At 43.2% G+C, this 13,957-nt stretch overlaps 1 protein-coding gene across 10 annotated transcripts in view; it reads right to left on the minus strand.

Annotated features, from left to right (window-relative positions):
• Positions 1–13,957, minus strand: part of PTPRD (protein tyrosine phosphatase receptor type D) — a 1,482,181-nt gene that overhangs the window by 400,640 nt on the left and 1,067,584 nt on the right. For all 10 annotated transcript variants that reach the window (XM_029605256.1, XM_029605331.1, XM_029605320.1 and 7 more), the window contains one exon: positions 9,037–9,127. In XM_029605256.1, the coding sequence (XP_029461116.1) occupies positions 9,037–9,127 (91 nt within the window). The remainder of the gene's footprint in view (positions 1–9,036; positions 9,128–13,957) is intronic.

The following is a 13,957-nucleotide window of genomic DNA, read 5'->3' on the forward strand; positions in this document are numbered from 1 at the left end:
ATGAAACATCTCTCCTGTGATGAGAGGCTATGCAGGCTAGGGCTCTGCAGCTTGGAAAAGACATAGCTAAAAGGCAACGTTATAAATGTTTATAAATTCATGAGGGGGGGGAGGGAATGGGTAAAGAATGTTTATTTACCCTCTCAAATATTAATAAAACAAGGGGTCGCTCCATGAATCTAACAACCAGCAGATTCAAAATAAATCATAGAAAGCACTTTTTCACTCAGCACACTAGAGAAATATGGAATTTGTTGCCAGAGGATGTGATCAAGGTGACGAGAGTGGCAGGGTTTAATAGAAGTTTGGACAAGTCCATAGCACATTACACTGGGCAACAATGAAAGTGTTACTGACCTAAAAAGGTCCTACTCTGTAGTATCTTGATGTGCTGAACATGAATATGACCATGAAAAGTTTTTATTGGCTCTCGTTTTGAAGATATTTAATATAGTTCACTTTCTATGTTTAGTCATGTAAATTTATCCAGTAGGACTGTAAATAAGCCTAAAATGATGTAATATTGCATCATATTGCATAATATCATCATGCACACATCATCCAGAGTTTATTACATCATTTTCTGATGCAATGCAGATCTACTGCCATGCTGCTGCTGAATAAGCTGACGTCAGCAGTTTACTATATGATGCTCAGTCAGAAAGGGTTAGCATTTGAAATATTCATGCTGGCTGACTACCGCTGGACACTGCAGAGATGCTCCCGAACAGGTGTATAAGAGACAAGCAAAGAAATCTAAGACGTAGTCTATGACTTCATTTTTCAAACGGTATTAACCGTAGGTCTCATACTATTGGCATACAATTCAAGATGTAATTATATTATTGCATATTACAAAAAAACTAGAGCCAATTTTGCATTTTCACAGTCACATTCGTGTTTAGCACATGGAAATGTATAAGAATTGACTCATTTCATTTCCATAACATGACTTTTGTGAAAATTTGTTGCCCAGTGAGCTATTGGCATACAGTTCAAGATGTAATTATATTATTGCATATTACAAAAAAACTAGAGCCAATTTTGCATTTTCACAGTCACATTCGTGTTTAGCACATGGAAATGTATAAGAATTAACTAATTTCATTTCCATAACATGACTTTTGTGAAAATTTGTTGCCCAGTGTTATTAGCCAGGCAGACTAAAGAAAGCTATTGCTATCCCTGGCAGTGAGTAAAGGAATTAGATCTACTTTATGAGATCTGCCAGGTACTTCAACCTGTATTGGCTACTACTGGAGACAAGATGCTGGGTTCGATGGATCTTGGTTTGACCCAGCATGTCAAATCTTATGCTCTTATGTTTATATCTCCTCTTCCTCCTCCAACCCAAACATACCTAATCTGCTCATTGTTCTAGGATTCAGTTGGAACCTTATTTATGTATGTATTTATTTATTTATTTATTTATTTGTTTATCTATTTATTTATTTATTTAGTTAGTTAGTTAGTTAGTGTTTTTCTATACTGGCATTCAAGATAGGAATCACATCATGCTGGTTTACATTTAACAGGGGCTGTAAAATGAAAATAAAATAAAACAGTAACTGGTGAAGAGAACTATGAAGTTACAATAAAACAAGGATGTTCAAAACTGGGTGAAGAAGGAAAGGCTAAAGGAATTTAACAGAAAGAGCAGTTATTTACAATGTTCTAGGAATGTCTGACTATGGTTGTCGTTGAATTGAGATTCAGTTGGGGTCTGGAAAGGCTTGATTAAACAACCACGCCTTGAGCCTTTTTCTGAATGTTAGAAGACATGGTTCCTGTCGAAGATCCGGTGGAATGGAGTTCCATAATGATGGTCCTGCTGTGGAAAAGGCCCGGTCTCTAAATGTTATATGTTGAGAGGTTTTGGTATGGGGTACATGTAGTGATTAGGGATGTGCAGACAAAACGTTTATGTTCATAAGTCCATAAGTCGAAAGGGGGGGGGTCAATTTCGGTCAATATGGACATATGTAGAATTCTATAAGTTGAGTCTATGTCCATACGTGCACCGATTCCCTAAATAAAATTTAAACCCCTCACCCTCCTTAATCCACCCCCAAGACTTACCAAAACTCCCTGGTGGTCGAGTGGGGAGTCAGGACGCCATTTCTGTATTCCTTTGCGAGGAGCATGTGACCTGACCCCCCCCCAAGCTGGCCAAAAGTTCCGGTTGTGTCCAACGAGGGTCCCGGAGCGAACGCGCGGGGAATCACGTGACGTCCGCGTCACTCCGACATGACGCCGACGTCACGTGCTCCTCGCAAAGGAATACAGAAATGGCGTCCTGACTCCCCGCTCGACCACCAGGGAGTTTTGGTAAGTCTTGGGGGGGGATTAAGGAGGGTGAGGGGTTTAAATTTTTATTTAGGATCAACAATCGCGATTTCCAACGTAGCTATGTTGAATAAGTTGGAAATCCGATCGTTTTCGCCTCATCACTTTTTTAAGTTAAAAAATTACGTTGCGTTTTACATATGCGTTCAAAATGAATGCACACCCCTAGTAATGATTCTCTTGCCAAAAATGATCTTGAATCCGGCCAGCAGGTGACATCCTTGAGCAATCCTCTCCTCCCAAGAGGTTGTAAATCCTGCCTCTGCAGCATCCCTAGCCCTGATTGGCCCAGGGAGCAGAAGACCCAACTCCAGAATCAAATCTCACCAACCCATAGGTCATCAAATGTATTAGATTTGTAAAAAATATAAACAAAAGTGGCCCTTTATTTAAAACCATTTATATTATATATCTATGTTCCTAAGCATCAGCAATGTATATCAAGTCAAGTCAAGCCATCCTCTATTTATGACATTTTTTTAATTAGATTTTTAAATTGTGTTTATTTTTGTATATCTGTACATTGCTTAGAGCCTAACTGTGTAAAGATAAAGATAATGCTAATTAAATCAAAATTAGCAGTGACTCAGAATACAATTTTATCCAAATATAAATTTGGATATAATGTGCCAATATAAAGTCAGAAAACAGTTTCTAGGGATTTCAAGAACATTGTGCAAAAAAACCCAAACACATTTCAGATTTACAATTGGTAGAAAAGGTGTGGGGGGGGGGGGAGTGGGTTCCTTTTGGGAATAGGTAGCTAAAATGGATTAGTTTGTTGGTATCCTGTGTGGGAGTAGAAGGGATCTTCAGTGGGTCCAGCAAGGTTCAACAGGTCAGGTCTGTCTACAGTTTTAGTGAGTTTAGGACTGGCTAATGCCAAAAGCATTAGGGAAGGTTACGTTCCTTGTCTACACAATTTTTCCAATGATTTTTTTTTTTTAATATAATGTTCACTATTTTTTACTGCACTCTATTGAATTTGTGAGTCTATAAGCCACATGCAGTATGTTTAAAACTTACATCTACTATCGTGGAACTTTTTCATTATAGTTTGTTTTTCACTTTATCTCAATATTTTTTTACCGGATGCCTCCCTTTTAAAAAAAAACTTAAGTCATTTAACATCTTGGGTATGTGCTCTTATCCGACATTGTTTATTGCTAGCTGTCATATATACCGCTGTTCTTATTTAGTCTTTTGTATAAATAACAACCTTTGGGAATTGTTCTTCGTGGGTCCCTCCCGACGCAGCCCCTACGGCGAAACATGGTCATGTAGGGGGACTGTACTTTTGATACTCCTTTGAAGTTCATCATATAAAGCCTTTGTCCTGAGAAAACCTTTGCATTGTTATTTTATTCTACTTGGAACAGCATAACTGATTGGATTCACTCCCTTCTCCCTGCTATATGCTCTTTTGTATGACCCATATTTACTGCACACTAACATTTTGCATTGTGGCAAAAGCTGCCATGAAGAACCAAATTTTCACAGTTTTCCTAAAGGTGTGGAGGTCCAGGACAGATATGAATGGGCATAGGATCAAGTCAAAACCTGTAAAGGTCCTTTTCCTGGTATTTGTGAGGTGCATAGTCCTTCAGAGTGGTATCACAAGATGGATCTGAGATATAGTTCATAATGCATGGGTGGGTTTATAGGGGGTGAGGGAGCTGCTAAGTTAGATTGGATTCATCTTTGAAGTATTTTAAGGTCAGGGTCAGGATCTTGAATTTGTTGTGTTAGCCAGTGAAAACTTTTCAGGATTGGGGTTATTTGATAACATTTCTGTGCATTCATTATTGTGCAGGCAGCATTTTGAATATGCTGTAGGTGGTGATTTAGGGTGTCAGGGATTCCCGTGTACAGTGTTACAATAATCCAGGCATGAAATTTATGTTAGCCTAAACAGCAGTTCTAAAGGCCGTGTCATCTAATAAGGGACAGAGCTGGCAGAAGTGGATAAAAGTTGCCTTGGTGGCCAATTGGACCTGAGCCTTTAAGATCAGTCTGGAGTCCAGAATGAAACTTAGGCTTCAGACTTGAGAGCTGAAGGTGAGGGTTAATCCCTCAAGGGTTACTTCTGGGAGAAGGGTTTACAGCCCTTCTTCCCAGACCAGAGCATTTAGGTCTTCAGGGGGTTTAGCTTAAGCTTGTTTTTGTTAGTCAGTTTGAGATTTTTTTCTAGTACTTGGTTGAGGTGTGAAATGGCTTGTTCCTGATTTGTGCCTATTCAGATTAGCAGGTGGATGTCATTCATGTAGGATTAATGGATGATGTGGGAGTTAGGTATATTTTAATAAGAATAGGTGGAAGGATAGTATCTTCAGGTATTCCACAAGTTAAGATAGGAGCAGTCTTGGAAGAAGGATGGAAACCAGGCAAGAGCTGGGCTTGCCAATCTAATATCAGGCAGTTGCGTGAGAAGGAGATTGTGATCCACCATGACAAAGGATGCTGAGAGATCCAGAAGTATGAATAAGGCTGTTTTATTGATTCAGACAGAATCAGACTTTGTCAGCTAGGCTTATAGCAGGTTTCAGTGCTGTAGTGTGGTCTGAAACCTAAATGAAATGGGTCTAAGACATTGAGGGCGCAGAAACTCTGTTATGTGGAGTAGTACTGTTCCTTTTATGATTTTACTTAGTAAGGGAATGCAGTAGTTGTTCAGGTCAGTAGGGTAAAGATGTATCTTCTCTACCATGAGTCTCACAGTTGCTCTCTTTAGAGCTTTTAGAACTTGGGTTTCAGCTAGTGAGGCATTATTTATGGTTTGCATGTGACACATTAGTCTGTACTTGGCTTGCTTGACTAGTCATGATGAGCATGTGTCTTCCGAGTGGGCAGCTGATGTCAGTGTGGTGAGGAGGGAATTGATGTCAACTGCTAATAATGGATGGAAGATGGTCAGGGAAAGCGGGGAGCATATCTGTTTTTCTAGAAGGGGACCTTGTGCTTATTCTTTCACTGTTGTTCTCTCCAATTCAGAACAGATATATGCAATGTTATCCATGAAGAATGTGGCCAGTTTGTTGCAGTGAACTTCTGTTATGAAGATGGAGGGCACAGGGTTGGAAGAGTTCAGGAGTTTGGTAATGGCTCAGAACAATTCTCTAGGTGAGTTTCCTGCTTGGATGTTTTCATGTAATAGTCTCTTTTGGCATCAATGACTACTGTGCAATAAACTGTCTGGGTTTTTTTGCAGACATTTCTATTGGACTGCTTTTCAATTTTTGCCATTTTTTATTCACATTTCAGTTTTTTCATCACTAACAGCTCTGGTATTAACCATTGGGTTGGTTTATTATTTATTGGGTGAAATGTTTCCATGCTGTGATCTTATCAATGGCAGTCTTGAGCTCGGTGTTCTAGCTGAAACTAGGGTAGCAGTAAAAAGGGTGCTTACATTCATATATTGCAAGAAAAGTAGGAATGTGTGCTGCTGAATGGAAATGTTTAGAGGTTTTTGCATAATTGGGTAACTTTACTGGAGGTGGATGCATGTCAAAAAGTATTACGTGGTGATCAGTCCAGAAGAGCTGAACAATCCGTATGTTCTCCAGTCAAATGTCAAACAGTAGTTTCATGGGGGCAAGCATCATAAAATCTTATGAGTTGGTTCATTGATTAACAGAGTTAGGGCCAATGATTCAAATGAGACTATTAATTCCTGTGGGAGGTTTAATGGTGTTAAAATCATCCAGGACCAGTGTCTTGGGATGTCTAAAGTAACTTCAGAGATCGATTATAAAAGGTCGCTTAGGGCATCCCTTCTTCTTGATGGTGGTAAGTGCACTAGAAGAAAACACCATTTGGGATGGGTATCTGCTTGTAGAAAGTTGGTTTATTGTCCATCCAGTTTTTGTGTAGGGACTGGTGCCAGGTTTAGATATTTTCTGGAGATTAATGCTTATTCCTCTGCTTCTTTTTTTTTGGCGTAGGGTGTGTGCAAAAGTATAGTCCTGATGCAGATTCTGTTGTAATGGGGGGGGGGGGCGCTGCATCTTGTGTCCACATTTCTGTGGGGCATAGGAAGTCAGGTTGGTCATCAATGAGGAGGTGATATAAGTGGCTGATCTTGTTATGAATGGAGCAGGTGTTTAGGAGCAATGTTTGTATTTTAGAGGAAATTACTTGTTTGGGTTGAGTGCCATTCCTGCAGTTTGTTTCTCATGATGGATAGAGGAGAGCTCTGAGTGGGGTCTTTGGTCTGCATTGGTTGGGTTTGTAAGATGTTGAGTTTATGCCTTGGCCAGTAATGGTGGTTACTAGATAGGTTGAGAGAGGGTATGAGGTTTGGGGTCATGTATAGCCTATTCTTCTGGGTGGATGAGGTAGTGGCAATATGTGAATTGTGGCACTGGGTAGTACTAGGGATGTATTGTTGGGTAAGACTCAGGTAAAATAGAGTCAGCAGGTAGGATGGTGTTTAGATATATTTGGTGGTTCCCTTGTTGGTTGCGAGGGTGATTGGGTTTCAGCTGCATGGTGGTGCACACAAAGGGGCACAGAGGTGCCCCTTTAACATTAGGCCACTTGCAATGCAGCTTTTTAAAGAGCCGGTCCATTCCCTCCTGATTATTTTGGCTAGGGTCAGGTCCTGGAGCCAATTTCCGATTTCCTGCAGATCCCAGGGCTGCTTGTTTGATAGGGAAGTAGAGAGGCAGGAAAGGCCTATGGTGGGAAGTTGTACCAGCCACACAGTCACCCCTCTATGGCTACCCTGATACTATTCTGTAGTTCTGCTCATGCTGATTAGGGTAAAACTAGGTAATTAGAGCATTTGGAACAAGAATTCCCTTAGTTTTGTAACAAATATGGAGAAATACATTACTTAGCCAACTATGGGCCAGACTCATTAAGGCTTTTCTCCCATTTTGTGTCTATGGGAAAAACCCTAGGTGAATCATGTAGACAGGTACTATATTTCATGGTGTTGCTTTATTTCTCTGTTTTAAATGTCAATCTGGAAAAATGTATTATATTACTCAAAATAGTAATATTTTAAGATAACAAACCATTAAACATTTGTTGAGCAAACCACATATAGGCATAACCTACTTCAATTTTTTTCTTATTTACAAAAGGTACTAGATGTACTGGAAGTAATTCCAAAAGATATATCAAGGACTTTAGTTCTTAATCAGAAATAATTTTCATTTTCCAGTCAATGCATATCTTATTTCTTCCACCATTAATTCTACAATGTGGTCTCAATTATATCAGTAAAAAGTGGGAAACAACCTACCCTGACCCAAATATTCCTGAATTAATAAATGTTCTTTATCAAACTATTACACAGATTAATGCATCACAACTTGCAGGATGATTAAAATGGCCCCTTTGTTATGAGAATCAGCAGCCCGACCCACAGAGCTTAATTACAAGAACGTTCAATGTCACTCAGTCCCCACACTTTAATCCATTACTATTACTGGATTCTACACTGGGTTTTGGAGGTTAAAACAGGGTGGTGATAGTAAATCAGCTTCCTGTTACTGAATACAAAGTGGCTTTCTCTAAAGAGACAAATTTTAATACTCTGTACAGTAAGACTGCTTTAGTTCGAAGGGGAAGAAAAAACCAACAGAACATACAAAATGTTCTTCACATTCTGAATCCAGTTCAAGTCTAACAGAAGAGATATTGTTCTGCAAATCTGGAAGCAAAAATAAGAATGCTGAAGGCTATAATTCAAGTATTATATTTATCCATTGGTTCACAACCTTTTCCATTCGCCACTTGGGAGTTAGTACTAACAATATTATGGGAATTACCACAAAACATAACCTGAACAAAAATATCATTAAAAGATTGAATTCTCTAAGCTTAAGACAAATTAGTAGTTGTCTTGCTTCTTTAGATTTTTTTTTTGTTTGTGCACCCCTCCATGGGACCTTATATCATGACTCTTTTGCAAGTCTACCAAGTGTCAATGATTCAAAGTCATGTCTTAGTTACAAAAAAGACTTGCTCTTGTGCCTTCTGATTTGAATTAAATTATTATTTTATTACAACATTATCACATATCTATCAGAACAATTTCTTTATTTTAACCCGACTGTCGTGCGATAAAGAGAAAAATAAATTTGAACCATTTAATATGCTGCTTATTACATTATGCATCAGAAGACAGAGTAGAGCATACTATGCAACAGCAAAAGAATGTAGGCTTCTTTATTTTTAGCTTTTCATCATAAAAGATATTCTGGCGAGGCTTGAAGCAGACAGAATGAGGCTGGAAACAAAGGAAAGGAGCACAAAAGCATGGCAAATGTTAAACTTTGCTATTAATTGTAATTTTACGTTTCTTGGATCTTTAGCGAATACCCTAGTAATGAAGCAGACCTTTGAGTTCATATCTATGGTGATTAAGCCTTTGCTGACAAAACATTTCAACTCCTACACCTTGACATCCTGCTTTTACGAAAGGAAAAGAATAAAATATTAATGCCAACAAAGATCAGGCTATTTGTGCACTTTATTGCAACTTAATGTCTTTTAATTTAAGTAATTGGATCATTGTTTCAGTCCCCAGAGGCTAACTCAAGCACCGGGAAAAATGTACAGGCAAATCAAATATGCAGAAAAGATGCCGAGACTGGATTTAGACCTCAAGATTGCTTTATTGCTGAAAAACCCACACAGACGAACGAACAAAAAAGAAGTACAACAGTCATACTGTACCTCATCTAATTCCATTTCATCCGGGCTTTCCCCTGGCTTGATAAATTTTCCACGAGATTTCTTCAAAGGCACAATAACTATATAGTAACCTCTGTAAGAGAAGAAGCAAAATGCAATGAGATCAAAGTTTTGGTACTCAAATTAATATGAAAGAACCAAATAGCAACAAAACTTTTTTGTTCTTAAACTGAACATCAGGGAGATAAATTTTCAAAGGCATGCAGCCATATAAAATTCATGCATAAAAAAGTGGAGTGAATTTTCACAGCCATCAAAATTCAGACATCAAAGATATTTCAATGTAGATTCAGGAACGCTTGAAATCTGGCAGACATCTAAGTCAGTGGTTCTCAATCTTTTTCCGGTTGTGACACACTTGACAGACAATGCTCACATGTGTGACACATTGCTCATTACAATCCACGGCTGAAATAAGAAATGCTTAAGTATTATTTTTAGTAAGAATGACACAAGGGAAAGATAAAACTACTCTCGCTGATAAGAAAATACATAATTTTTGAGCAAGCTGTTGTAATGTGCCTATTGGTCAGGAAATTCCCACTCACAGTGAGGTGAGGTTATACAGCAAACCCTGCAAAAAAGTTTTTAAAACTCATAGGGGCGGATTTTCAGACTCCGCGAATAGGCCTACATTTGTTTGCGCTCCAGGCGCAAACAAAAGTACGCTGGATTTTAGTAGATACGCGCGGAGCCGCGCGTATCTGCTAAAAACCTGGATCGGCGCGCGCAAGGCTATCGATTTTGTATAGCCGGCGCGCGCCGAGCCGCGCAGCCTACCCCCGTTCCCTCCAAGGCCGCTCCGAAATCGGAGCGGCCTCGGAGGGAACTTCCTTTTGCCCTCCCCTCACCTTCCCCTCCCTAACCCACCCACCCGGCCCTGTCTAAGCCCCCCCCTTACCTTTGTCGGGGGATTTACGCCTCCCGGAGGGAGGCGTAAATCCCCGCGCGTCAGCGGGCCTCCTGCGCGCCGGGATGCGTCCTGGGGGCGGGTCCGGAGGGCGCGGCCACGCCCCCGGGCCGCCCCGGGCCGTAACCACGCCTCCGGGTCCGCCCCCGAAACGCTCCCGGCACGCCCCCTAAACGCCGCGCGGTTCGGGTCCGCCCCCGACACGCCCCCCTCGGAGAACCCCGGGACTTACGCGAATCCCGGGGCTCTGCGCGCGCCGGTGAGCCTATGTAAAATAGGCTCACCGGCACGCAGGGCCCTGCTCGCCTAAATCCGCCTGGTTTTGGGCGGATTTAGGCGAGCAGGGCTCTGAAAATCCGCCCCATATGGTATATGTAACATGCAGTGCATGTGGGATTGTCTCTCAAAAAGCCATGAATAAACAAAATACAACTGCAATGCAATAATCCTCCCATACCAGAACAACCTTAAATGTCAGCACTCAAACTGTAACAACCTTACCAATGAAAAAGCTACAGGAAATAATACATCAGTCACTAAAACACCAATATATCTCCTATTAGGAAACAGAACAAGCCAGGCTGCTAAGGATTTCTATACACAACCTATAAGCTAGAAGCATAATTCACCTCGGACACACATACAGAACACAGACAGAGCCTCACCTAACACGAATAAAGAGAACAAAAAGTATAAATAGAAATGTTCATATAAAAACTGAAATGGAAACTGCAAGAAGCCAAATTCTCAGGTCGATACAGTAACGTTCAGTTAAAGATTCCGGTCTGTAACGTGCTGGGAGCGCACAATACAGACGAGTAAGGCCATCCAGCGATACAGTCTCCAGTTTCACGCGTCCTTAGCGCTTCCTAAACCCTTTCCGCACCCAGCATGTAAATGAACGAAAAAGCTGTATAATGAAGGAATTAGCTATTCCCCTGCGATACTGTAACGGGCGCTGATATTATCTCCTCCGTAACCCGCTGTTCTGCCGCGGCCTTAACCTGCTAGTTTACCGCCTCCCCCTAGTAGGAGTTAGTGTAGTGCAGTGTAGTGTAAAAACATTGCTTACCCGCCCTGGTCCCCTGCAGCCCCGTCCGGTCCCCTCCTCCCGAAGCAAAAAAAAAACAAACGAAAAAGTAGCAAGGCTCGGGCCTGCTATGGTAAGTGTAAAAAGTGTAAAAAGTGTTAAAAACAAAAAACCTGTGTGTTATATAAAAAAATAAAACAATTTTAAATACCTGTCGGAGGGCCGTGGGTCCAGGCGGCCGGTGGGCGGCGGGCAGCCATCAGCGGCATCCGGTAGTCCCTTCTCCCTTCCTCCCTCCCTCCCCTGCCTGGATGAGCGCCAAAATCGCACGGGCGGGTCGGCAGCGGGGGGGGGGGGGGGGGGAGGCGGCAGCGGGGGGGCGGCAGCAGGATCCGGGAGCGGCGGGTAGGCAGCAGCGGGGTCCGGGGGGGCAGCGGCAGCAGGATCCAGGGGTGGCAGCGAGATCCGGGGAGCGAGTAGCGGCAGTGTGTTCGATCGGGCAAGCAGGTAGGTGGCAAAATAAAGATGGCCGCCTGCACGGGAAAATTGTGCAATTGGCCGCTGAAGACGTGACGTCACACCCCGTGACGCCAAACATCGTGACGTCACATCTTCAGCGGCCAATTGCACGATTTTCCCGTGCAGGCGGCCATCTTTATTTTGCCACCTACCTGCCTGCCCGATCGAACACGCTGCCGCTACTCGCTCCCCGGATCTCGCTGCCGCCCCTGGATCCTGCTGCCGCTGCCCCCCCCGGACCCCGCTGCCGCTGCCCCCCCGGACCCTGCTGCTGCCTACCCGCCGCTCCCGGATCCTGCTGCCGCCCCCCCGCTGCCGCCGCCCCCCCCCCCCCCCGCTGCCGACCCGCCCGTGCGATTTTGGCGCTCATCCAGGCAGGGGAGGGAGGGAGGAAGGGAGAAGGGACTACCGGATGCCGCTGATGGCTGCCCGCCGCCCACCGGCCGCCTGGACCCACGGCCCTCCGACAGGTATTTAAAATTGTTTTATTTTTTTATATAGCACACAGGTTTTTTGTTTTTTACACTTTTTACACTTTTTTACACTTCCTGGTGCCTGTCATTTCAAATGTCATTTGAAATGACAGGTACCAGCGCACCCAGGTTACTGTATAGGCGCTGTTACAGCGCCTATACAGTAAAATGGGTTGCGCGGGCATAACCCTTCCCTAATGCTTCACAGCCGCGGCATGCATTTGCATGCGATTAGAGGAGAGTATCGGGGAGTTAGTGAAGAGAACTGTGCGTGCGGGGAGGACTGCCGCACTGTTTTTACTGCGGCCTTACTGTATCGAGCTGTCTGTATGCATTGCAACAATGGAAAAACAGAAACATCACCAGTATTTTCCTGGGTTTTCTGGGTCTATAATTCTATGGTTCAAATCGTACTTATCTCATCGCACTCAACAGGTTATTTTTAATGGAGAAATTACTTACATGATAATTTCCTTTTCCTTAGTGTAGACAGATGCACTCAGGACCAGTGGGTATAATGTACTCCTGATAGCAGTTGGAGATGGATCAGATTTCAATCTGACGTCAGCCCTAGTACATATACCCCTGCAGGAAGTGCAGCTCTTCAGTATTCTCCTCGAAAAGCATTGTGGATATATGTATGACTGAATAATTTGAATAACTTGATTAGCTTTATAACTTGGATAACTTCATTAACTTTATAACTTGGTTAACTTAATTAATTTGAATTAATTAAGAAATGTCAACACCCGGTAGGATGGGTGTCCTAGATGAAGGAAAGCATGACTTACCCGTGAATCACTCGCTCCCAGGGATGTTCCCCTGAGAATTCCATGAGTACCGGCAGCCGTGGGTGGGATGCTGAGTCCATCTGTCTACATTAAGGAAAACAAAATTATCAGGTTAAGTAATTTCTCCATTTCCTAGCGTGTAGCAGATGGACTCAGGACCAATGGGATGTATAAAAGCTACTCCCGAACCAGGTGGGAGGCTGCCCGTGACCCACTTAGTACTGCACTTGCAAATGCTGTGTCCTCCCGAGCCTGAACATACAGACGGTAAAACCTGGAGAAGGTGTGGATGGAGGACCAAGTCACCGCCCTGCAGATCTCGGTGGGTGACAGCTCTTGGTTTCCGCCCAGGACACTGCCTGGGCTCTAGTAGAATGGACCTTGAACTGTAAAGGCGGTGGTTTGCCTGCTTCTACATAGGCTGCCTTGATGACTTCTTTGATCCAGCGGGATATGGTTGCTCATGAGGCTGCTTCCCCTTGCTTCTTCCCACTGTGAAGGACGAATAGATGGTCCGTCTTTCGTACGGATTCCGACCTTTCCAGGTATCGGACTAGGAGCCTGCCGACGTTGAGATGACGTAGACTTCGAGCCTCTTCCAAATTCTTATGCTCATCTGGCGATGGTAGCGAGATGGTTTGGTTGAGATGGAAGTGAGAACATAAGAACATAAGAGACACCACTTTGGGGAGGAATGACGGAACTGTGCGTAACTGGATCGTTCCCGGGGTGAGTCTGAGGAATGGATCCCGGCAGGACAGTGCTTGTAGCTCGGATATACGACGAGCTGAACAGACTGCCAGCAGGAAGGCTGTCTTCAATGTTAATAGTCGGAGAGACAGGCCACAAAGAGGTCTGAAGGAGGTTCCTGCTTGGAAATCTAGGACCAGGTTGAGGTTCCAAAGAGGCACCAGCCACTTTAGGGGTGGCCGGATGTGCTTGACTCCTTTCAGGAAGCGGGAGACATCCGGGTGAGAGGCTATGTTGCCGCACTCGCTCTTGGTTCCGTAGCATGACAATGCAGCCACCTGTACCTTGATGGAGTTGAGGGACAAACCCTTCTGTAGGCCATTCTGTAGGAATTCCAAAATCGCAGGAATTTTGACTGAGCATGGTATGATGTCATGGTCCTCGCACCAGGCTTCGAATACTGCCCCCGAGTATCCTCTCCTCCTTAGGC

Source organism: Rhinatrema bivittatum, chromosome 1 (genome assembly GCF_901001135.1).
Source record: "Rhinatrema bivittatum chromosome 1, aRhiBiv1.1, whole genome shotgun sequence".
NCBI classification, from domain to species: domain Eukaryota; kingdom Metazoa; phylum Chordata; class Amphibia; order Gymnophiona; family Rhinatrematidae; genus Rhinatrema; species Rhinatrema bivittatum.